The 23,737-nt window shown below is 57.3% G+C and overlaps 2 protein-coding genes across 5 annotated transcripts in view; one reads left to right on the top strand and one right to left on the bottom strand.

Annotated features, from left to right (window-relative positions):
- Nucleotides 1-4,784, bottom strand: part of ASTN1 (astrotactin 1) — a 74,795-nt gene extending 70,011 nt beyond the window's left edge. Inside the window, exon 1 of one of the 4 annotated variants that reach the window (XM_071435903.1) lies at nt 4,395-4,784. In XM_071435903.1, coding sequence (XP_071292004.1) covers nt 4,395-4,677 — 283 coding nt within the window. In that variant the 5' untranslated portion in view covers nt 4,678-4,784. The remainder of the gene's footprint in view (nt 1-4,394) is intronic. The other 3 variants (XM_071435904.1, XM_071435901.1, XM_071435902.1) reach the window with 3 other exon arrangements.
- Nucleotides 4,785-7,212: 2,428 nt separating this feature from the next.
- On the top strand, nt 7,213-21,274 carry BRINP2 (BMP/retinoic acid inducible neural specific 2). The gene is made up of 8 exons (XM_071435905.1): nt 7,213-7,406; nt 14,170-14,516; nt 17,035-17,225; nt 17,348-17,538; nt 17,883-17,988; nt 18,345-18,581; nt 18,749-18,971; nt 19,295-21,274. Exons 2-8 carry the CDS (start codon nt 14,236-14,238, stop codon nt 20,409-20,411), a joined length of 2,346 nt encoding a protein of 781 aa, XP_071292006.1. The 5' UTR covers nt 7,213-7,406; nt 14,170-14,235; the 3' UTR covers nt 20,412-21,274.
- The last annotated feature ends 2,463 nt before the right edge of the window (nt 21,275-23,737 follow it).

The following is a 23,737-nucleotide window of genomic DNA, read 5'->3' as shown; positions in this document are numbered from 1 at the left end:
TGGGCTGGAAACCTGGAGAGGCAGAAGTACCTCCTTCAGCTCCTCTGCACTCAGGGGGAAAAAGCCAGCATGCAAAAACCACCCAGTATTTCAAGATCTTGAAATATCTGGCACCCAGAAAGCACGAGTTCAACCTGTCAGCTCTGCTTTCTCATTTCTCAAGTCGATTTTACACTCAAAAAGGTATTTCAAGACTTTACTTTTCAAACATTTATTGCATTACAAAGAAGGCAAAGGAGTCAAAGACTCCTTCTTTGGCGCGGTTTTTAATTGCATCACAAATCTCTGTCGACCCCAAGGGGCTGAGGGAAGCCAGGATGCTCATAAATACCCCTCTTGCTACTTTATAACCTGCAAAGGATGGGGCCCAAAAAATTAGCAGCCTGCAGGAGTGTGAATCCAGTTAATGACATATCAAATGTGGCTGGATGCTGCCGAGCCAAGCAGCGAGGGAGAGGGGGGTGTGAAGGGGAGCGGACAGGGAATATTGAGCTGCAAATTAGCATTTCTTAATGGCACCAACCAGCAAAATGCTTCCTCCCTTCAGGAAAAAAATACAACTAATGCAACAAACAGAAAATGAAATGAAAGGCAGCCATTCCAAATGAAGGTTTGCTTGATTGAAAGCAGGATGAAAGCAGGATGAAAGCAGGTGGTTTTAAATGTGGGCAGCCCCGTGCGCAGCAAGCGGCCTCAGCCCAGCTCCCACACCCTCAGCACTTCCCAAAAACTCAGGAGCTGGGGGAAAACCCTACAGTAAAATGGGGAGATGGTGTTGGAGTCCCTTTGGGGATAAAGATGTAACCCAGTGTGGGGTTTATTGGTGAGAGCCCTGAGCTCTCAGGCAGGCAGTGAGGCAGCATGTGCACAATTAAAACTCGCTCCACTCATTAGCAAAAAGAGCTGCAAAGCAGGGGAAAGCCTTGTCCAAGCACCTCACAGAAGTCATAACCCCACAGACAGCCCATCTGCTTTTGGAGGAACAGAGAAGCAGAGAGCAGGCCCCCAAATTTGGGAGATCTGAGCACCAAAGCACTCACAGCTGTCTTGGGCAGTGGGATGGACACAGCAGGGAGGGTGAGACCCAAAAATGTGCATGGAAAGCAGGCAGCAAGCCTCCTGTGTAAAGGTAAATATAAAACTCATCATTAATTTATGTCACCAGAGCTCCCCATCAGGGCTATCAGGGGTCAGGAGTCACAGCCATTTTTGGCATGCCCAGTTCAACAGCTCCCCCCAGCACCTCAGCTCTAGCAAGCACCATTTGTGGCTCTCCAGAGATCCCAGCACATCTTTAGTTGGGAGAAAAGTCCATGCATCCATCAGTGGGAGGTTCCCTGGTTTGGCCATGGTGGCAGGGAGGTGTCACCAAGGCAGGGGAACCACACATGGCAGTGTTCATGAAAACCAGCCAAGCTCAAAAGCCCCTGAATTATTTAGGAAGAATTTGAGGGGGACACCAGGACAAGAAGCAGATGATATCCCACTATCCTTGGGCTCCCTGATCCAGACCCTTTCTCAGATGCTCCCCTCACTCATCCCCCTACTGTAGCCACTTTCCTGCATGCTCACACCCTCTTTGAGGGGAAACTGAGGCATGGAGAGACCCCCCCCCCCCCCCCCACCAAAGGGAGCTGACCCAGAGCCCACATGGCAGAGACAATGGTGCTTCCAGCCCAAAGCCAGGCCCTTTCTGCCCAGGGGCAGCACCTGGGTCTGCTCCAAGCCCATCAGCCAGGGTGGTAGCTCACCTTCCCTTGGGAGCCCCTGCCCTGGGCACACGCCTGAGATCTGGAAACCACCAGAACAGAAGCAGCAGCTGCCCCTGGTTCAGACACTGACCCAGACCAGGCTCAGGAGTCTGTGGGGATCATCCCCCACTCCAAGACATTATTTATTGCACATTCAAACTCAAGGGGTCTGGGTTTTGCCAGGGATGGTGCAAGAAGCACTGTGTGAAGCCCCATTTCTGGGAAGATGCTCAAACACACCCTCCAGTCCCTGCACAAGGGCTTGTGAAAACACAAACAGCCACTCACACCAGCTCCAGGCATCAACCTGACATAGCCATGTCCCAGTGAGTGAGCAGTGTGTGCAGTGACAGCACTGATGCTCTTGAGTTTTTTGGGATGGGGAACCTCCAAATCCAGAGGTTGCAGCCTCTGAGTTGCCAAGCCTGGGTCTTGCAAGACTTCTGTGCATTTCAGAGCTTCTGCCATGCAAAAGCAGTGTCCAGGCTAATAGTGGTGCTAGTAGTAGTAATAACAATAATAACAATAAAAATAATAATAATAAAAACAACAACCCCACACAGTAAAGCAGCACAAAACAGTGATACCCACAGATGGCAAAGTGGCCATGCCAGCTTCAAGGCAAGCCCTTGTGTCACAGGGAGAGGTAACATGGCATTTCCCAGAAGTCACCAAGCCAAACCCCTGGCAAAGAGGGGTCCCACGAGGTGCCAGCCCAGTCCCAGTCCCAGTCCCAGTCCCAGTCCCAGTCCCAGTCCCAGTCCCAGTCCCAGTCCCAGTCCCCCCCTCTTGCCAGCCCAGCCCCAGCATTCCAGGCAGAAAGACCTGAACTGGGATCACCTCTGTGTCTCCACAGCCCAAACTCCTGCATGTTGGGGGCTGGCACAGCACCATGTACAGCCATGTTTTTGGGGGATCAATGTCCCAAGCAGCAATGCCCCAGAGAGCCTGGCCAGCAGCAGGACACCAGGCTGCACTGGCACAGGGCTTGTCACCCTTGTATTTGTCTGGCAGCAGAGATCAGAAGGATGCAAAAGCAAACCCCTGCCAGGCATCCTCAGTGCAGCACGGGCTGCCAGGGCAGGCAGCTTCTTTCCTGCACTGCCCAGTGTGTGGCACCTCACAGATTTGAAAAACCCCTGAGGAAAACCCCACAGCACAGGCTGGGGTCATGCCCAGGAAGCTCCTCCTGATCCCCACCCAGGTGCTCCCTGCTGGCTGCACTGAGCTCCCGGGGCCCACCGGGCTCTGGCCGCACAGGATCGGGTCTGAGGGGGGCAGAGGACGAGCGCTCAGGTGGCCTTTGGGGCACCAAGGTGGCCTTTGGGGCACCAAGGTGGCTTTGGGGCTGGCGGCCGTGCGTCCCCTGCATCCGCAGCAGCGCTGCTGCCTTGTTGCCACAGCAACGCTCTGGGCCTCGCTGCAGCTTCCCGCAGTATCCCAGGGCTTGGGCTGGGATACAGGGGACAGCACAGCCCAGTGATCCTGCCACACAGCCCCTGCAGCCCGGCAGAACAGCTCTGGCTGTCCCCACACAGCCTCCCCACAGCACCAGCGGCCCCATGGCTGTCTCTGCCTCTCTCCCGGGAGAAGGGAGGTGCCCACACAGCAGCCACTGCTGCCCCAAGCCCACCCAGCAACCAGGACTGGGGGGTCTTAGCACATAGAGGGGTCCACAGGGCATGGAAGTGATGAGTTGCTGGGAAAAAAACCCAGTCTGGGGTCACCACTGTACACAAAGGTGGTACAGTGGGGCAATGTCACATCAAGCAACACACCAAGACCTCGTTTTTGGGCCAGCTTCCAAACAAGGGTGGCATTTTAAAAACTTCATGGGACACCCAAGGTGCAGCTGGAGAAGCAACAGATGGACAAGGCTTGCAGGAGGTGACACAGCCACTGTGGGGCTGCTAGGAAAGTGATGGTGGCGATGGCAAGGGCAGGATGTTATGTGTGGGCAAGGAAGGGACATTCTGCACCAATGTCACCAAAAATGAAATGTCTCAGGGTGGTGAGGAGGGATGCAGGTCCCTGCACACAAGGAAGGGGTGGAGGCCTTGCTCTGCATAAACAAAGGAGGAAATTGTTTGGCTTTTTTGGGGCTTAAGGAGCCCATGAGATCAGGGCAGATAAGCCTCACCCAGTGGATGAAGGGCAGGTGGGAACCATCCAGACCATGTGAATAGGCCAGAGCCTAAACCTGGGGGCAGAAGCACCGGGGGCTGCACGCACAGGCCGGGTGGGATACACTGAGCAGCAGAGTATTTTTCCATCAGGCTGCAGGGAAGGTGACTCCGCTCAGGGGCAGACAAAGCAGAAACCCTCACTCCCAGACTGTGGGCCTCCTGCCAGCACAGCCGCCGGTGGCCATCGATCGAGCCGGGGACGAGCCCCGCGGGTGACAACCTGGGCACGCAGCGAGCCCGCGATGCTGCGGCGGGGTGTACCGGTGTACCGGCCCCGGGGTGAGCCAGCCCCGGGGCTGGGCCGAGCTGCTGCAGCGGGGGGTACCGGCCCCGGGGCCGAGCCGCCGCAGGGCGCCCGCCCGCCGGTGCGGCAGGGAGGAGCCCGGCCACGGCCGGGGATGCTCGGGGCCCCGCCGCCGGGGATGCTCGGGGCCCCGCCGCGCTCCCGCAGGCTCACCCAGCACGAAGTAAGGCAGCTCCGTGTTCTCCAGGTCGTCCACCACCACCATCTCGCCGGGGAAATCGTTGCGGACCGAGAAGAGCAGCTTGGGCTCGGCGGCCGAGGGGCCGTGCATGATGCTGAGGTCGTTCTCCCGCAGGAAGGGCAGCGCCGACACCGTGATGCTCTTCAGCTTGCACTCCAGCTCCTTGGCCGCCGCCTCCGCCGCCGCCTCGGCGGGGCCGCTGCCCGCGGCCAGGCAGCAGCCGGCCAGCAGCGAGCACAGCCCGGCCAAAGCCATCTTGGAGCCCCGCGCCGCGCTCCCGGCGCCGGGCGGGAGGCGGCGGCGAGGGGCGGGCACCGCGCACCGGCGCCTCCCCGTGCGGCGCGGCTCGGCACGGCTCGGCTGCTCCGGGCCCCCGCCTCTCCCTTCCGCATCTTCGCCCGTTTGCCTCCCCATCCCCTGGGAGAGCGGGAGAAGCGCGGAGCGATGCGGTGGCGGGAGGGATGCGGGGCTGCCCGGCCTCCTTCTGCACTAGCATGCGGGTACCACCCCCGCTGCACTGGGTGTACTGCAGAACTCCAAAACCCCGCAGCTCCAAAACCCCGCACCTCCAAAACCCCACACCTCCAAAACCCCACACCTCCAAACCCCCACACCTCCAAAACCCCGCACCTCCAAAACCCCACACCTCCAAACCCCCACACCTCCAAAGCCCTACACCTCCAAAGCCCCACACCGCCAAAGCCCCACACCTCCAAAGCCCCACACCTCCAAAATCCCGCACCTCCAAAATCCCAGGCTCCAGAAATCCCCGGGGAAATCCCAGGCTTCCAAAACCTCACGAGGTATTATGGAGCCCAAAGCCCCAGAAGAAGTCACAGACCTCCAAATCCCTCAAGCCCACATGAAATATATATCATTTAGATATCATTGTCTGTATGTGTGCATGTGTGTACACACATATATATATACATATGGAGTGTAAGGGCAACCCCAAAACCACTGGATCTGGATCTTTTTCCCGAATCTGGATGCTTTCTATTTTCACCCTCTTTAGGTGAGCACAAAGGAGCACTGACAGCTCATCTGATAACCACACCTTCCTCCAGACACCCCAAATCTTCGGATGGAAATTGTTCTATTCTTCCACTGCAGGGGAAATGCCCAGTCCTCATCCCAGCAGGAATACCTGGCTGAGTTCTGCTGGTGTGGTTTTCCCAACGGGACTCTCCTGATGGCAGCCAGCTCTGGAACAGGGTGTGGAGGCATCACAGAGCTCCCACACCATCTCCTCATGGGGACAGCGCCCCATCCCACCTGGCACCTCCAAAAAAACCACACACTGCAGATATTTTGATTTTTGATTTTTTAAAATTATTTTTCTTTTGCAGTGCTCTCTACCTCCTCTTCTGAGGGTTTCCCTGAATTCCTCCTCCCTCATGTGTGCCAGCTGTGAAGCTTAACCTGCCCCAGGGATGGCATTGAGGGGGGACAGCACTGTGCCCCCCACACCCCAAGCAGTGGGTGCTTTTCCTCAGGCTGATCTGTCTTTTTAACGCCCTGTATTTTTAACTTCCATGACATTTTGGGCAGGAAGGACTGTGCTGAGCAGAAATTACCCATTTTCAACAACCAGAGAGAAGCACTGAACCAAACCAGTGAGGATGTAGTGGTGGGTGCTTCAGCAGTGCTGTCTCCCTCCAGCAGCAACGGGCTCAGGATCAGGAGAAAACAGTAAAAATCAGAAAAAGGGGGGGGGGGGGGGGTAAATTTGGGATGGAAAATCAGGAACAAATAAGGAAAAATAAGCAGCGGTGTCTTGTAGGATGTGGCCCTCCTTTTGTGCTCCTTTTGGGGAGCACAGGGAAATCCCTCTGGATGACTTCCACAAGGCCCTTTCACTGCTCTTCTTTCACCAGGGAATATAAACTCATTAAAAGGAGCTTTTCCATTCTGAAAAATAAAATAGATTTTAAAATTGCATTACTTAGAGCATGTCTCCAACAAGGTTCTTCCAAGGTTTGGAAAAGGGAAGGGATGCACCCCCAGGAGCGGTGGCCCTGGAACGCCTAAGGAGGTGTGAAGAGGAGCAAGGAAGGGGTTTGGTGGGAGGTGTGAAGAACACAGAGGGATAAATGGAACACACATTAAAACACCATCCGAGAATACTAAATCTGGTGTCACTGACAGCATCCTCCTGCTGCTCACCGGGAATGACCGGCACAGGAGGGTGCCCAGAGAACCTGGGAATGTGGATCCCTGCAGGTGTTCCACGCCAGGTTGGTAGGGCTTGGAGCAACCTGGTCTAGAGGAAGGTGTCCCTGCCCAGGATGGGAATGGGATGATCTCCAGGGTCCCTTCCAATCCCGCCATTCCCCAATTCTGGACATCCCGGGATGCTCTCCAGGCTCTCTCCCGTTCCCGATCCCGCACATCCCGGGATGCTCTCCAGGCTCTCTCCCGTTCCCGATCCCGCACATCCCGGGATGCTCTCCAGGCTCTCTCCCGTTCCCGGTCCCGCACATCCCGGGATGCTCTCCAGGCTCTCTCCCGTTCCCGATCCCACACATCCCGGGATGCTCTCCAGGCTCTCTCCCGTTCCCGATCCCGCACATCCCGGGATGCTCTCCAGGCTCTCTCCCGTTCCCGATCCCGCACATCCCGGGGCTCGCTCACCCCGGGTCGGGAGGCGGGAGCGGCAACCCCGCACCACGCCCCGCCCCTCCCCGCCCCGCTCGCCCAATGGGGACGCGCGGGCCCGCCGGCGGCGCCTGTGATTGGCTGCGGGCGCTGCATATATTATCGGCGCGGCGGTCCCGCGGAGCGCGCGGACCCGGCGGCCGCGGCTGAGGGAGCCCGGGATGGTGGCGGCGGCGGCGCCGCCGGGGCCCGCCCGGCCGCCCGCACATGGCGCGGCCCGGAGGCGGCGGCGGGGCAGCGCCCGGGGCCGCTGAGCCGGAGCCGATCCGAGCGGGACGCCAAGGAGAGGCGGCCGGTGCCCCGCCGGCGCTGATTTGGAGCCTGGGGTGAGTCCGCGGGGTCGCGGGGAGGAGTTGGGGGACGGGGATTGAGGCAGCGGAGGGGTCCCGCCGGTGGTGGGGTGGGGAGGGAGCGCTGTGGGCCGAGCGGCGGCTCCGCAAGGGCGGAGATCCCGGGTACCGACGGCGGCTCGCTCGGTGACCTTGGTCAAGTTGTGTCCCCGCTCCGGGCTCGCTTCGCATCCTCCCCGGCGAGCTCGGGTGACGGGAAGGCACCGAGTCCTGCCCGGCGGAGCCGCCCCGGCGCGGGGCCGCACAGGTGAGGGGCGGCTGCCACCGGCCCGGTGGGACCGGGTACCGGCGGGCTACCGGGTTAAACGGGATGCCCGGGATGCTGGGACCTGCTGCTGTGCTCTGAGTGCGCTGCCCGATGTGAAATGCCCGTGTGAGACACCCCGCTCCCGCAGGGACCGGGGAGATGCCCCCGCAAGTGTTGAAACGCGCATTTCTCCGATGGGCCCCGATCATCAGTGGCCTGTGGGGGGATCAGTTCCGTGAGGGGATCGCCCGTTCCCCGCACCGTAGGGCCCCGCTCCGCAGCATCGAGTCGAGCAGTGGGTGCGTGACCGTCGGGAGATGTTTGCTCGCCTACCCGGCACAGCTCAGATAGGGAGCTCCCCTCTGCCAGGCTCCCTTCCCTTCACACTCATCTTTCCAGTAACAAACAAAACTCAGTGCCTTTAAGGCGCTGGATCGCATCAGCTCCGGGCGCCGCGCTGCCCTGTCCCTCCCCAGGGACCCGCGTGTGGCTGCCCGGGGGCGGCGGTGGCGGCTCCCGGAGTGTCCCCGCCGCGGTCCCGGGGCCGGGCACTCCGAGCCCGGGCGCTCGGGGCGGGTGGGACCCGCCGGCAGATGTCAGTGTCCCCTCTCTGTCAGGAGCCAGGAGGGTCCTTGCCAGCCCCGGAGGCCCCTGCACTTTTTCCGAAGCGGAGCTGCCTTTGGTGGCCGTGCAGTGACAGTTTGGGGAGCTGGGTCTCCAGGGGGGTAGCCCCGCTCTGACACCTCAGAGGAGCGCTCCCTCTCTCTGCCCAGCACCAGCCACCCACCACCTTATTTATCCTGCACTGCCAACGCTGAGCTACACTTGTGCATCACTGCCCGTCCGTGACACTTGTCACTCGTGTGAAGGCAGGAAAGGGAAGCAGTGTTCCTCACCTTGCACTGCCTCCTGCATGAGGATGGTACTGGGCTTGCAGGATCTGTTAGGAGGAAGGAGCCATCCTCCCTAGTGAGGAGGCTGCAGGGCTGCTCCCTTTCCCTGGCTCCTTGTGCACAGGGTTGCTCTTTTTCCCCATCCCCTCGTGTGCAGCAGGGCTGCTCTTCCCCGGTCCCAAAGATCCATCTGCAGGGATTCTTTGGTCTGAGAGCTCAGCGCAAGGTGGGGAAGCCGGAGCTGCTGCTGCCGTCATTGTGCTGAGGGGGAAATTCTATTTTGCACATTTATTTGCTTTATTTAAGAGGCTTTTTGCCCGTAGGTGTGAAAGTCTCGGGTGTGCAAAGCCAGAGGGCAGAACACATGGCACTGGTGCGACTCTGCACGCAGCTGCCATCTCCCCTGACAGCGGCCCAGGCTTCAACTCATTTGATGTCTTATGCAAATCCTCGGCTCCCTGAGTTCTGGGATTTTCTGCTATTTTCCTTTACTCTCATCTTCGAGTGTCTCGCTCTTGAGGATGTGAAGAAAAGCTAATAAAAGGAACCCAGGTCGCTGAGTCCTACAGGTTTTCTAACCGGTCTCATGAGCTGAGAGGAGGAGGGGGCCGGCAATGACTTGGGGTCCCTCGGCTGTGGTGACTGATCGGGCTCCAGAGGGTGGCAGCGGGAGAACCCGCTCCCAGCCACGGCTGCGATCCTCAGCACCACGGCTCCGAGGTGTCTGTCTGTCCCCACGCCCGGAGCCGTGTGGCCGGGGCCGGCTGCCAGGTGGCTGCCAGCACCCCGCCGTGCCCGCTTTGCCAGCGATTACCGCGCTGCTGTCGCTCCGGCGGTGCCTGCTTCGCTCTCTTAATTACCCCGGCTGATCAATGGGGCCCTGGAGCTTCCTTGGCAGCGTGCGGGTACCAGCCCGGCGCTGCAGCTCCTCCCAAGCCACAGCCGAGCCGGGGCGGGGAGGAGGTGTAGGGCAGAGGAGACAGTGTAGGCAGGGCTGGCTGTAGGGGAGAGGTGTAGGGCAGAGGAGACAGTGTAGGCAGGGCTGGCTGTAGGGGAGAGGTGTAGGGCAGACAGTGTAGGCAGGGCTGGATGTAGGGGAGAGAAGTTTCACGAAGCCCCAGGTGAGCCTGGTGGCCCCGGAGCAATGGGAGCATCCTGCTAAAATTGAGCCCTTTGGGATTGTCTGTCCCGAGGTGTGCAAGAGCAAGAGGTGGCCTGGGTGCCTGCGTGCATTCACAGATAGGCACGGCTCAGCTGAGTCAATCCACTTCAGACGCTAAACTGCACTTAGCCTTTGCCCAGGCTCTTTTAAGTGGCCTTAATTTGATAAAGCTTTTCCATGTTTAATGAGAAGGTGACTCAGTCACTGGGTTTGATGTTTGTCTGCACTGAAAGGCGTCCCCAGGGAGCTCCAGACCCTTCCCCATTGCTCCTGCACGGATGCACCTTGGCTCCCACTGTGCCCCAGGGACCATTCCCTGTGACTGGGCACATCCCACAGCCCTGCCACCGATGGTGTTGTGTACCTGCCATGGACACTGGGCTTGGCTTTGGCTCTGGGCTTCAGCTCAGCGTGCACAGAGGTGGTTCCAGGGTCCATCTGGAACCTTCCTGGCAAATACCACTGCTGCTCTCCCCAGTGCATGCTTCCCAGTTTCTGTATCTCCAGATCTGCTCCTGCAGCATGAAAGGGCACAAATCAATGCTAATGTCCCTAACAATTAGCTAACGTCTTAATTATGGAGCTCAGCCTGATGAGTGGTGGAGCACGTGGCTCTGGAGATGCCGTGGGCATGGAGGCAAGCGGGACCCTGGCATAACTCCGATGTTGTGCTGAGGGTGTTGCTGCTGTCACTGTCAGCTCCAAGGGCAGCAGAGGGAGGCTTTTGCAGATCACCTGAGCACCCCCATCCCTCCTTCAGCCTCTCAAACCATTTTGGATGAGGACACCACCGCAGAAGTGACCCACTGCCATCGCCAGGGTGGGGAGTGAGTGACTCTAGAAATTGCCGTGAGCTCTTTTTAAGATGTAGCTCATGACATGTGACAGTGTGGGCCATGCATCAGCCTCACTGGAGGAACATCAGGATGTTCTGCTGCAGGCAGTGGGGACACAGTGGGCTGCAAGAAGCTCAGGAAGACTTGGCCCTGAAAGAGGTTGTGATCCTAGGAAAATTTGCCAATAATATTTACTTTGGTACTCTTCTTCTTTGCTTCGGGGTTTTTACAGAAGAGGGAAGAGGAGAAAAAAAATAACAAGCTGGAAGTTTTCCAACTTTTGTGATGCAAAACTCTAAATCAAAAGGAAGAAGAAAAAAAAAGAGTTGTCAGATGCTTCTCATCAAATCTTCATTTTTTTGGATCAAGGAAAAGTGATTAGAAAGTTATTTCCAGCTCTAGTAGTAAGGTCAAGGGGGTTACTTGTTTCTAAGAGCTTTACTTTCCCCAGCATCCCAGGAGGATCCTGGTGTGAGCATGTGCAGGTGCACCCTGCAAAGCATTGCCCCAACCCCACAGAGCTGCAGTGCAGCCCCCCTTCCCCTCAAAGCAGAGCCAGTTCCCCCCAGCTGTGGGGATTGAGGATGTGCGGAGCTATGGCAATATCTGCACATATTTCTTCTCTATAACTCCTGATCGATAGGAGGAAATAAATCACCCCAGCTGACAGTGGTGCAGGAGAGCTGCTCCGTGGGGATGAGCTGCTGCAGAGCTCAGTGCAGCCCCCACACAGGCCTTTCCTTGCCCGTTCTGCCTGACTTGGGACTCCAGCTCCTGTTGGCAAGGATGCTGCCGTGCGTCATCACCCGTCCCCAGGCAGGAGCCTCCCTCGGAGGTGCCACCACACGCGGTGTAAATAGGAGGGAAGTGTGAATAAAAGCTCACTCAGCAAGGCTGGAAACTTTGCTTCATACCAGGAGGGATTCTTCACTGGTTTTGTACCAGTTTGCCCCGGCCATGTGCTGGAAATATCAAATCCTATTTTTATTGCTCTGTAGTAAAACATGAAGTAGCCATAGGGAAACATGCCATGCTCAGCCTGGAATCTCAGAACCAGCTCCCCAGGGAAGGTGTCAGAGCAGGCTGAGATGGTTTCTAGCTGGTCTAGGGACCACAGCCTGAGGGAAAAGGTGACCCAAAGTGGGTCTACCCATAATATCCATCCCCAGATGATGGTGAGCCAGATGTTTGCTGCTTTAGCTGTGGTGCTGTGGTGGGAGAGGGGATTTTGAGGGGAAGGACAGCATGGGAGCCTTTCTTGGCCAAGGCACGTGGAGATGCCCTCCAGGATGGTTAGTGCTGGTGGGAAGCATTTAATGTCTAGGATGGTTTGATGGAAAAGACAGTGCTCTGCCTGGTGTGTCCCACCCCAAAAAAAAAAATCCCCTCTGTGCTTTGAATCAAAGGAAGAAAGCTCCTGTGTCCTTCTGATTTACACCAGGAAAGCCTCAGGGAGGGTGGTGAAGTGACTGGTGCAAAACCAGTCTGTGTTGGTGTGAAGTGGTGATGGATGAGGCCAATGTCCCATGGCACTTGTGGAAAAGCATCTCCTTTAACCACTTAAAACCCCCTTTAACATCCCCTGTGAGACCCAGGCTGCTACAGACCCGTGTGGAGGGAGGGGGGAGAGGGACACAGCCAGGGAGCAGCCCCTGCCCAGCCCCACCTCAGCTGGAGCTGGGTCAGGAGCCACTTAAAACCCATGGATGATGATGGGAGACAAGGAGACAGGGTGTGCCAAGCCTGTTTGTGGGGCAACAGGCAGAGTTCCAGTGCACCAGATATTTAAACAAGCTGTTTTGCTGTCACAGCCACATTTAATGCTACAAGCAGTGTGTTTCCATGGGCAGGGTTTAGAAAAAGGAGCTGTTCAAGGAGGCTTTACCCTCCTTCAGCTTCTGAGCTGAGATCCAGAGTGTTGCTTTCCTCCTTGCTGTGTGGGAAAGGGCTCAAATCACTGAGGGTTTAGCCTGTGGTCAGTATCTAAACCATCCATGAGGTTACTGCCAGACCCTGGCTGCCACCATTCTCTCCTGGACACAGCAGCAGGACCCACAGCTGCAGGCAGCATGAACCTGGGGGGTTAATCTTGAGCTTTGAGGATCCCTTTGGTCCCCAGGCCACATCAATTTTTAATTGTACCAGCAAATATTCCTGAGAAGGGGAGCAAGCTGCAGGTCTGCTTCAGGCAGACTCTGCATCCCATCTCTCTGCTTGCCCTCAGCCCAGCCTTGGTTGCAGGCAGGGAGGATTAGGGGGCAGCCAAATGCCTTGGCTCAGCCACCACCCACACATGGCAGCACACAAGCAGCTCTGTGAGCCTCTGGCATCAGGTCCTGCCACGTTTTGGGGGTGACAGATGCCCCCTCCAACACCTGAGGCACAGAGCGAGGAAACCAGGCTGGCATTGCCTGCCCCCCAGGCCAGCATGGGACAGGTTTGGGCCAGGATTTGGTCTCATCCTGCCCCACGTGCCAGGGGCAGGAGGCAGTGACTGGGCTGTCATGTGGCTGCCTGCCAGGCTGGGAAAAACCAGGGTGACATGTGAAAAAAGAGTGTGGGGGAACAGAAGCCCTGCCTGCTGCTCCTGCCCACCCCACTGCTCTGGCACCCCAGCCTGGTGATGTGAAAGTCTCAGCTTTTGTTTAAAATTCACAGGGCCCCAGCCTCGAGGGCTGAGCGAGAAGCTGAGAAAGTGTAATCAAAGGGCACCCTTAAGGGTTTAAATATAGAAGAGAGGGAGAAAAAAAATTGAAAAAAACATATTATTACATGTTCAAGCATGATGATTCATCCAGCAAAGCCCTGTTAGGGAGAAGGCAGGGTTGGTGTGAGCTCAGCAGGGATGGGCATTTGGGCTCCAGCCGCCTTCCTGGAACAAAAACCACCTTCCCTGGCAGGACTGCAGCAAGGGGGTCCCTGTTCTGAGGCAAACAGCTGCTGTTGCCTCACAGCACACCTGGCCTTGGTCAGACCTTGCAGATCCCCATCTCCCACCTTTGCTGGCAAAGTCAAGCTCTGTCCTTGTGGTTGCTGCTGCCAGAAAAGCTCCATCTTTACTTTGCACTCAAAACACTACTTCCATCAGCCTAGGCAGCCTTGGAGTGGGCATCCATCCATCCATCCATCCATCCATCCATCCATCCAGACACTAGCAGGACACAAAGACAGGTCTAACATCAACCAGACATTATTCAGTCCATACCTGGAGAAACTCATTTTCCCAGTTCCCCACGATTATAATTTTTAGCCCCACCTGAAATGAGCTGCGTGCTCGTGACATTTGTCCCCACAATGCAGGGTGCAGGGCAGCCCACAGCAGCGAGCTGTGTCATATAATAATAATAAATAAATAATATGCCAGGCTGATGTCCAGCAGAGAAAAACATAAAGAAAAAGCCAGAAATTCCTCAAACAGCCATCAACCAGGATCTCATTTAACTCCAGCACCCCCAGCACCATAATCTCTTCTTTCCTGTGGCATGATCAGGCTCTCCCAGGAGCGCAGCTTTCCCTCTGTCAGCAGCATCCCAGCCAGCATTCCAGAGCTTGCTCCCGGTTTCTCTCCGGTCCTCACGGGCTTCCCCTCTTGTCGTTGCAGGGCGGGGCTGTCCCGGACGGTTGCCGCGGGGTGAGAGAATGAAGAAGCCGGCCGGGCAGCAGCAGGATGGGGCGGCAGGACCTGCCCCGTGCTGACGGGCCCCCGCCCATGCTGCCCTGGCCGCTGGCCCTGCTGGCCCTGAGCGCCTGCTGCCGCTGCAGCGCCGTGCCCCAGGGCCATGCAGCCCCCGCCACGCCCTCCTCTTCCTCCTCATCCTCCTCTCCCTCGGCCCGGGCGCCTCTCGACTGGCTCCTCACCGACCGGGGACCCTTCTACCGAGCCCAGGAGTACGTGGACTTCATGGAGCGCTACCGGCAGGGTTTCACCACCAGGTACAGGATCTACAGGTGAGAGGCTGTGAGGGGCTGGGGGGATGTGGGGGCATGGCAAAGTGGAGGCAGACCCTCTCTAATCCATGTGAGCAGACCCCCATGAGTGGGAGGAGGCTGTCCATTGGGTGGGTGTGAGATGCTGCTTTTCCAGGGAATGTAATAGCAGCCCCCCCCAGGATGCTCATGGTGAGGCCAGGCTGGGCTCCAGGCTGTCAGGGTCTCTAGCTGCTCAGAGTGACCCTGAGAGAAGTTAGAAAGTCTCTTTTCCCAGCCCAGCGCTTGAAGAAGGAGTCAGGGCTCTTCATTTCTCAGTCCCAAGGTTGTTTATTGTATCTTATTTATAAAATTCTTTCTCCTGCCCTGCTGAGGCCTGTCCAGCAGGACAGTTCAGGCATTCTACCTGCCCCCAGGGCAGTGTTATGTCTTTATACTAAAAACTACAAGTACAATGTTTACAATTACTTCCCAATACCTATCACCTATGTTAGACAGTGAGCTTCTACTCTAAACCAATCTAAAAGTGCCAACATCACAGCAGAAGATGGAGGCCAAGAAGAAGAAGGAGAAAGGCTGGACACGCCCAGATTCCTCCATCTTGTCCCCTGAACCTCCATTCTAGAAACCCCAAAATCTACTTTTTCACCTTGTGATAAATTCACTATCATTCTACTTAATTTGTCGTGGCTTGCTGATCTTCATCTAAGGTTGGTAACTTGCTCCATGGGTCATGATCAAACCCACAGGCATTTCTGGGCTCTGTGCCAGGGTCTCTGAGAGCCCTGGCAGGGGTCTTGGCTGCTCAGGACAGCCAGAGGGATGTCCTGGGTCCTGACACCAGGCAGGATTTGCCCTAAGATGGGAGGGATTTGGTGCACAGGTTGAGATGGGATCAGCCCTTATGGCAGGAGGCACAGAGCCCACTGGGCTGGATGGGTCTCGTGTGCTCCAGTCCCTTTGGACATCCTCCACCTACCAATCTCCTGCCCTGGGGTGGAGGCTGGGGACAGCAGAAAGGACAGTGTGCACGTGGTGTCCACCTTCCAGGCCCTTTGGACAAAGAGGCTCTTTTGTCCTTTTTCTGTGCACAAAGATGTCTCTGTGCCAAATTACTGAACTTGCCTAGACTGGCAGTCCTCTGGGGCTGGGATGCTGCTGGGGCTTGAGAAAAGCCAGCCTGACTGACCCCCTGGCATGTCCCCAGTGCCATCAGCCCCTGGTCTACTGTGGGATGCTATATGCATGGGGGCCAAGGCTGGAGGGGGTTTCTTGCCAGCAGAGACCACGTTTGGCAGCAGTGTGGTCCCCTCACCACAGCAAAGGGCCACCCCGTGACAACCTCTGTGGGAAACCCACTCCACTCCACCACCTCTGCCTAGTGAGCCCTTTCCCTTCCACTCCCCACCAGTGCTGAGCCCTGGGGGTTTCCAGCAGCGAAGCAAAGCCTGACCAGAGCCTCTTGGGAATGCTGACGTGGGTGCAGGGATTGCAGCCTTGTTATGCAGCCCAGCACCCCCAGGGAGCTCCTCTCCCCTTTCCTGTGTGGTGATGCTGCCATGCTGAGGGACCTGCATCCTCCAGGGATGCTGCTGGTGACGGTGGTGGGACAGGAAGGAGCAGCCAGAGGGACAGCAGCTGGCTCACACCTCCCCAGAGGCAGAGAACCTGCTCTCAGCCTTTGGGGCTTGTTTGCCTCTGAGATGGAAGGGGGGAAATTGGCACCCCAGCCCCGAGGGAGTGTGTGTGTGCAAGGGGAGAGGCAGCATCCCCCCTGCCTCATCCTCAGCTCTGCTACTGGCTCCTGCATCTTCTGGGCCCAAAAGTCATGGTGGGAGGCAACCTGTCATCTGCCAAGCCCAGCAGCTGCTGCTTTGCACCCATCCACTGCTCCCTCCTTCTCCCTCCCTCTCCCTGTTTTCCCAGCCAGTCCTGGTGAAACTGTCTGAGAGGCACAGCCTGGTTTTAATTAGAGCCAAATGCCAAAGATTAAGCTGAAATTTGCTGCTGGTTGTTTATGAGGCCGTGGGGTTTTGGAGGCAGTGACAGGCTGGGTGGCACATTCACAGCATCTGGGGCTCTGAGGGGACCCACCACATCCCAACACCTCCAGCTTCCCACAAAATGCTGCTGATGTTTAAAACCATGACACCCCCAGATGCTGGATTTTCCCTTGGATCTGTAGGCTGGGGGAGGGATGAGCTGCAGGCAGCCCAAAGGGCTGGAAAAGGCTCTAGCCCTGCCCTGGGCTGTGATTAATGCCTTCCGGAGGTGCTGGGTTAATCAATAGCCGGCATCTCCGCTGCTTGTAGCTCTTTATCACCATCAATGGCTTAGGGAGGGACGGTGCTTTTGTCCTGCCTGGATCCATAGCTGGCAGCAGGTCCTTCACTTCCAATGGGCAGGTCGGGATGATTGTAACCAGAGTTTTCCACCTGTCCTGAATGGAAATCAGGGACATAAGGAAGGAGAGCATGCATGTGGTGCCGTGGCCAGACCCACTTCACACCCTCTCCCCACTGCTGCTCTCCTCCCACAGAGAGTTTGCCCGTTGGAAGGTGAATAATTTGGCCTTGGAGAGGAAAGATTTCTTCAGCCTCCCGCTTCCCCTGGCCCCCGAATTCATCCGCAACATCCGGCTGCTGGGGCGGCGGCCCAGCCCGCAGCAGATCACCGACAGCCTCATCAAGAAGTATGGGACACACTTCCTGCTGGCTGCCACGCTGGGAGGTGAGTGCTGGGCTGCTCAGCCCCTCGCACAAGGAGGGGCAGTGGGAAAAGAAGCACTGCACGGCCAGGAAAGGGAATGGGGGGAGCCCACAGCCTTCCACAAGTGTCGCGTGTCCCCCCAGGAGAGGAGTCCCTGACCATTTTCGTGGACAAGCGCAAGCTGAGCCGGAGGGCAGAGCCCGCGGCGGGGGCTGGGAACAGCTCGGGGGTCTCGCTGGAGACCCTGCACCAGCTGGCAGCCTCCTACTTCATCGACAGGGAGAGCACCCTGCGCCGGCTGCACCACATCCAGATCGCCACGGCTGCCATCAAGGTAGGAGAGGGACTGAGCAGGGGCCAGCGCCGGGACTCCCCAGGGGCCCCTCGCAGCTGGCCCGAGCTGGAACAGCATCCCCCAGAGAGGAGAGAGCCGGGAAAGTTAACACCTTCCCATTATTTGTGGGAAATTGGGCACGCTAATAAAGGCACATTTTTCAGCGGGCTGCCGCCTGTCAACAGCTAATTAGCAGATAATTAGTTCTCCTCTCCGACCATCGCCCTGCTATGAGGAGGGGGGCTTGGCCAGCGGGTCAGGGATTATCTGCAGCGCTCTCATCTGGGTAGGGCGCCCTGTGTCCCCTCCTGTGTACCCTGACCGCCTCTGTGTCCCCACCTTAGGTGACAGAAACACGGACAGGGCCACTGGGCTGCAGCAACTATGACAACCTGGACTCGGTGAGCTCTGTCCTGGTGCAGAGCCCTGAGAACAAAGTGCAGCTCCAAGGTAGGACTGGGCTCGTGGGGATGTGGGGGCGGACAAGTGCTGCCATGGGATGCTTGTGGGTGCACGGGGGGGTGCAGGGGAGGATGCTGGCATGAGATGCTGCTTCTAATTTCAGGGCTGGGGAGGAGAGGGGAGGAAAATAATGAAAACTGGGCAGGATGAGGTTGTTGCTTGTCTGCCAAGAGGAGCCGAGATCGATGCAGAGCCCAGACAAGCGACTCCACAGCAAATTGATATGATGATCATGCGAGGGTGGGAGCCCGGCGAGGGGGGAGAGGCTGGTGCCCTCCTCGCCCAGGCGATGTTTGAGGGGCTCCGTGCGTGCCCTGATGCCCTCGGGGCTGCTCCCTCCGCAGGGCTGCAGACGGTGCTCCCCTCCTACCTGCGGGAGAGGTTCGTGGCCGCCGCCCTCAGCTACATCGCCTGCGGCTCGGCGGGGGAGCTGGTGTGCCGCCGCAGCGACTGCCGCTGCCAGTGCCAGCCCGCCTTCCCCCGCTGCAACTGCCCCGAGGCCGACATCCAGGCGCTGGAGAGCAGCCTGGCCCAGCTCGGGCGGGCCTGGGAGAGCCACCACAGCCAGTTCGAGGAGTCAGGTGAGGCTGGGCAGACCCCACCGAGCATCTCCTTCCCCTTGTGAGCAGCCCAGGCTGGGTGCTGGGTCTTCTCACCGTGAAGAGCTCGGGTGGAGGGAGATTGCTTTCAGCTCCACCTTCACTGCCTGCTCTCCAGAGTCCCTGATGCCATCTCCTTCTCCCCACAGAGGAGTTTCAGGCCCTGGTGAAAAGACTGCCCACGGACCGTTTCCTGAACAGGACAGCCATCTCCCACTTCTGGAGCATGGATCTGGATGTCCAGCATCGCTACCAGCAGCTGGGCACGAGCCTGAAGCTGCTCTCCAGGAAAACCTTCCGGCTCATCCGGCGGCTCTTCAACCTCAGCAAGCGCTGCCACCGCCAGCCTCGCTTCAAGCTGCCCAAGGAGAGGTAGGGTGCCCTGGCAGCCCTTGCTGGGGACACTGCCCCATGCCCCGAGGGTGGGGCACAGCCAGGGCTACCTCCCTGTGCCTGCAACTGGAGAAGCTCCCACCGAGGAGGGGGTGAGCAGGCAGCAGGAGTGGCTGTACCAGCTTGGAATGTCGCATTGAGAGATCAGGTGCAGACCTGAAGGTGAAAAATGGGTTCATGGGGGGGCCACCAGCAGAGCTGAAAACAAGCACGAGGTGGGCAGCTCTTCCATCCTTAGAGAAAGCCAGTCACATCCCAGAAGATGCCATTTAAGCCTCTCTTCTGTGTTTCCTGTGCACCAGGTCCCTCCCTTACTGGTGGAGCCGCGCACAGTCGCTCCTGTACTGCAGCGAGACCACCGTGCCTGGGACCTTCCTGGAAGAAAGCCACAGCTGTAGCTGTCCCTTGGAGCAGCCCTCCTGCCAGGGCTCCATACCGTGTGCCTTGGGCGAGGGGCCAGCCTGCGCCAGCTGTGACCAGGACAACAGCACCCGCTGCGGGACCTGCCACCACGGCTACGCGCTCACCCAGGGCTTCTGCCGCCCTGAGGTGGCCGACTCCCTGGAGCACTACCTGGGGCTGGAGACGGACCTGCAGGACCTGGAGCTCAAGTACCTCCTGCAGAAGCGGGACAGCCGCATCGAGGTGCACTCCATCTTCATCAGCAACGACATGCGCCTGGGCAGCTGGTTCGACCCCTCCTGGAGGAAGCGCATGCTCCTCACCCTCAAGAGCAACAAGTACAAGCCTGGGCTGGTTCACGTCATGCTGGCCCTCTCTCTGCAGATCTGCCTCACCAAGAACAGCACCCTGGAGCCCGTCATGGCCATCTATGTTAACCCCTTTGGGGGAAGCCACTCAGAGAGCTGGTTCATGCCTGTCAACGAGGGCAGCTTCCCAGACTGGGAAAGGACTACCGTAGATGCCTCTGCCCAGTGCCAAAACTGGACGATCACCTTGGGCAACAAGTGGAAGACCTTCTTTGAAACGGTCCACGTCTACCTGCGGAGCCGCATCAAGTCTCTGGATGACAGCTCCAACGAGACAATCTACTACGAGCCCTTGGAGATGTCAGATCCCTCCAAGAACCTGGGCTACATGAAAATCAACAGCTTGCAAGTCTTTGGCTACAGCCTGCCCTTTGAGCCGGACGCTATCCGTGACCTGATCCTCCAGCTGGACTACCCCTACACCCAGGGCTCCCAGGACTCAGCCATGCTCCAGCTGCTGGAGATCAGGGACAGGGTGAACAGGCTCTCACCCCCGGGCAAAATCCGCCTCGACCTCTTCACTTGCTTGCTCCGGCACCGGCTCAAGCTGGCCAACAACGAGGTGGCGAGGATCCAGTCCTCCCTGAGGGCCTTCAATGCCAAGCTGCCCAACGCCCTGGAGCAGGAGACGGGCAAGCTGTGCAGCTAACACAGCTGGCAGCGCTCACACCTTGGCCCAGGGGGCTGGCAGGACAGACTTCCTGGGGAGGAGAGAGAAAGAACCACCCTAAAAATTGAAATCAAGGCCTTACCTTAGTGCCAACTGCGTGCTTCCATGGTACACCCAGCAACTGGCCAAAGAGACGCAGGGCTCGGGCGGATGGAGGATGCCAGTGGGACTGAGGAGGAGGGATGGCTCATGGCATTGTGAACTGGCTCTGAGCGTGGGGACAATGCCACTGTGGCCACCACGGAGGTGGCTGGGGAGGTGTGCCAGCAGCCCAGGGGGATGTGGCTTGGCCAGAGGCAGCTGCTGGTCCCACCAGAGCAGGTGCTTAACCCACTGTAAGGATCCCCCAGCGGCGGCCTCCTCGCCACCCCAACTTTTGTAGTGTTTTTAAGAGGTTTCTACTGGCACCTTTGCCTTTGCGTCCCCCGCGATCCATCCTGCAGCCGTGGCCTCGCACACGGTGCTGGGGGGGGTCCACAGCACAGGCCCTGCAGACCCAGCAGGTCTCCCCTGGGGCCTCTCCACGAGCACCTCGTGTCTGCTGCCATGCCGAGGCACCGTCTCACCCCTTGCCTGGAAGGACCTGGCACCTGCCCGGGGATGCTGCCATCACAGACACCCACGGAGACCTCTGGGCCAAGGTTCCCTACAAAACAGAAAAACCAACAAAAAAACCCCCCACCCTAATGCAAAAGAAAGAAAAAGAAAATGTTTTATTTATGTATTTATTTATTTGGTTTGTTTGGGACAGGTTTTTTTAAGCCTATTCATTTGGGGAGTGTCATTTCTTGTCAGTGGCTCCAGCCAAGAGACATCTTAGTAAAATGTATCTGTTTAATATATTTTTAAAAAAATGCCTTTTTTGAGCAAAAGAGCTACCAAAACCAACTGAGATTAAAAAAAAAAAAAAAAAAGAAAGAAAAGAAGAGAACAGTTACTGTCATCCCTAGCCCTGGCTTTTCCTGTGCTGTGTGGCTCCCCTCCTTCCCTCCCTCCTTCCCGGTGCTGCTGTGCTGGGTGCCTGACTGGAATATCAAGCAGTGGAGCTGCCCGGCTGTCAGATGGGAATGTCGGGTACCCAGACAAGCAGAGCTCACTGCTCCAGTGCCTGCCCTCATTCCTTGGCCAAGGATGAGGCAGAGAGAGGCAGGAGCCGACCCTGTGACCGCAGGGATCCCCAAGGGAGGCGTGCAGACTGAGGGGGTGGTGCAGGGAAAGGAGAGGGATGGGAGAAGTGAATCAGTGTGCAGGTCTGAGAACGCCTTCTAATCCTCCACAGCTGGCAAAACTTGTCTGCTTGGATGTGCAAAGGCAGTGGAAACCTGAACTCATCCATCCTGCTCCTGTCACCCACCTCTCCTCCATCCTCGGGCTGGGCAGATAAAGAGATAAGCGGGAGGAAAATAACACCAGGAGAGATAAAGAGACAGACAAGAGGAAAATAAAACAGGGACAGATAAACCATACTTGCTATTTATATTCCCTGTCTAATCTATCAATCCATCAGGCTGGCTATTGTGGTTATAGCAGCCCTCAATCTGTCACCTAGACTTCTATTTTCCACACATCTGTCTTCCTTTGCCCACCTCTCCTCTCTCTCCCAGTCCTAAAGGGAAAAAAACCCAGGCAATTAAACACACCAGGAGGAAATGAAAAGTCAAAGCCATCCTCTGGGCTCAGCCTGGGGATGGGGAGGGCACAGGCATGAAGGCCAGCAGTGCTCCTGAGCAGGCAGGGCTGCCAGGAGGATTCCTGGCTAGAGAAGTTATTTTGGCTTCTGCTGTACATATTCCATCACTTCTTGGTTGTCCAGAGCAGCTGTGGCTGCCCCATCACTGGAAGTGTCCAAGGCCAGGTTGGATGAGGCTTTGGTCTCTACTGGAAGGTGTCTCTGCCTGTGGAAGGTTAGAACAAGATGAGATTTAAGGTGTCTTCTAACCCAAACCATTCTGGGGTTCTCCCCATCATCCTGTGGGCCAGGTGTCAGGTTAACATTCCTTAACTCCATCCCATCTCCTCTAGACAGAGCATTTCCTACCATGTTTTTTGGTGCCCTGAACCAGTCCCACATCCTAAACACACCTCAAAATGAATGCAAGAGTTGTTGGGATGACTGGGAGCACTGCAAAGGACCCATCAAGGGATGCACCCTGCACTTCTCTGGCTCCAGATGGAGCCAGGTGATGCCCTAACAGTCCCATGTGTGAGGAGGAAGTGGACAAAGGCAATTTACTTCTAATTTGATGCCAAAAAAGCAGGGAGCAGGGGGAGGCAGGCAGCTGGAAGGAGGAGCCATCAGCTCTTTGCATCCTCAGCAGTTGTCCCTGGGGCTGCACTCTCCTCTCACCACAGCCTCCCAGCAATATCCATAATCTATTGCCTAAAGGCACCGAGTTTGGCCCAAATTGCCAATTCCCATTAGGAATGAGGCACTCCAAGGCTTGGCAGCTGGCACAGCCCTGTCTCAGCAAAAAGCACTTCCCATTGGGAAGCACACGGAGAGGCACACAAGGCCTTGGTCACCCACCCCCAAACCATGGGGCTGCACCTCCTCTTTAACTCAGAGAAACAGACAGAGGTGGTTCCTTAAATTTGGCTGCTAAATTGCTGTATTTTGGGAGAGAAATGTTTCCACCTTTCTGGGGGATGTGTGTGAGTTAAAGGAAGAGCAGCAGCAGCATGCCCTGGGAGGGACTGCCAGGCTGTGTGGGAATCTCAGGTGGAAGCAGCCAGGGCCTCCCATCCCTGCCCAGCAATTAAGGCACTCAGTGGAGGTGATTAAAAGGACGAGGTTAATAACTGGAGGTCAGCATTTGATTACCTTGCAGTGCTTTCCCCTGCACAGAGCAGTGCTGATGGCAGCAGGGCTGGCTGGAGAGCTGGGATCTGGCCTCAGGGTGGGAACAGCCAGCCTGAACCAGGAATTCAGCACCAAATCCATTAGGTTTTAACAACTGCTGTGTTTGGGGTTGTCCCTTCCTAGGCTCTGTGTTTATATGAGATTCTCTGCAGTATGAAAGCCAGAAAATGGCCTTTAAATAACAAGCTGAGCTCTTCACTTGCTTGACTGCAGACACTCTGGTTGCCTCCAGACACGTTTGTTTAGCAGCTCTGCCAGGGAAAAGGAGGCCAGGGAAGGGCCAGGATGTTTGACCCCTAGCCCAGAGAGCAGGATGGGGTTACCTGCACAGCTCTCCCAGGGCAGAGAGAGCTCACAGCCCGCAGGCTGGGGCTGGTCCTACCTCCCTCTGCCACCCTGAGACAGCCAGGGATGGGCTGCACCTGAGCAAACAGCCCACAGCTCC

The sequence above is a fragment of the Agelaius tricolor genome, unplaced genomic scaffold (genome assembly GCF_023055355.1).
Source record: "Agelaius tricolor isolate 1412-34295 unplaced genomic scaffold, bAgeTri1.0.p SCAF_11, whole genome shotgun sequence".
NCBI classification, from domain to species: Eukaryota; Metazoa; Chordata; class Aves; order Passeriformes; family Icteridae; genus Agelaius; species Agelaius tricolor.
Note: the sequence above shows the minus strand (reverse complement) of the source record. Positions and strands in the feature narration are given on the sequence as shown.

What these genes read in the sequence shown, in the direction of transcription:
- BRINP2 (XM_071435905.1), top strand. Translation starts at nt 14,236, where the DNA reads ATGGGGCGGCAGGACCTGCCCCGTGCTGACGGGCCCCCGCCCATGCTG. An exon ending in GCTGGCTGCCACGCTGGGAG is followed by an intron (nt 17,226 to 17,347) that starts GTGAGTGCTGGG and finishes GTGTCCCCCCAG; the next exon opens with GAGAGGAGTCCCTGACCATT. An exon ending in CAGCCAGTTCGAGGAGTCAG is followed by an intron (nt 18,582 to 18,748) that starts GTGAGGCTGGGC and finishes TTCTCCCCACAG; the next exon opens with AGGAGTTTCAGGCCCTGGTG.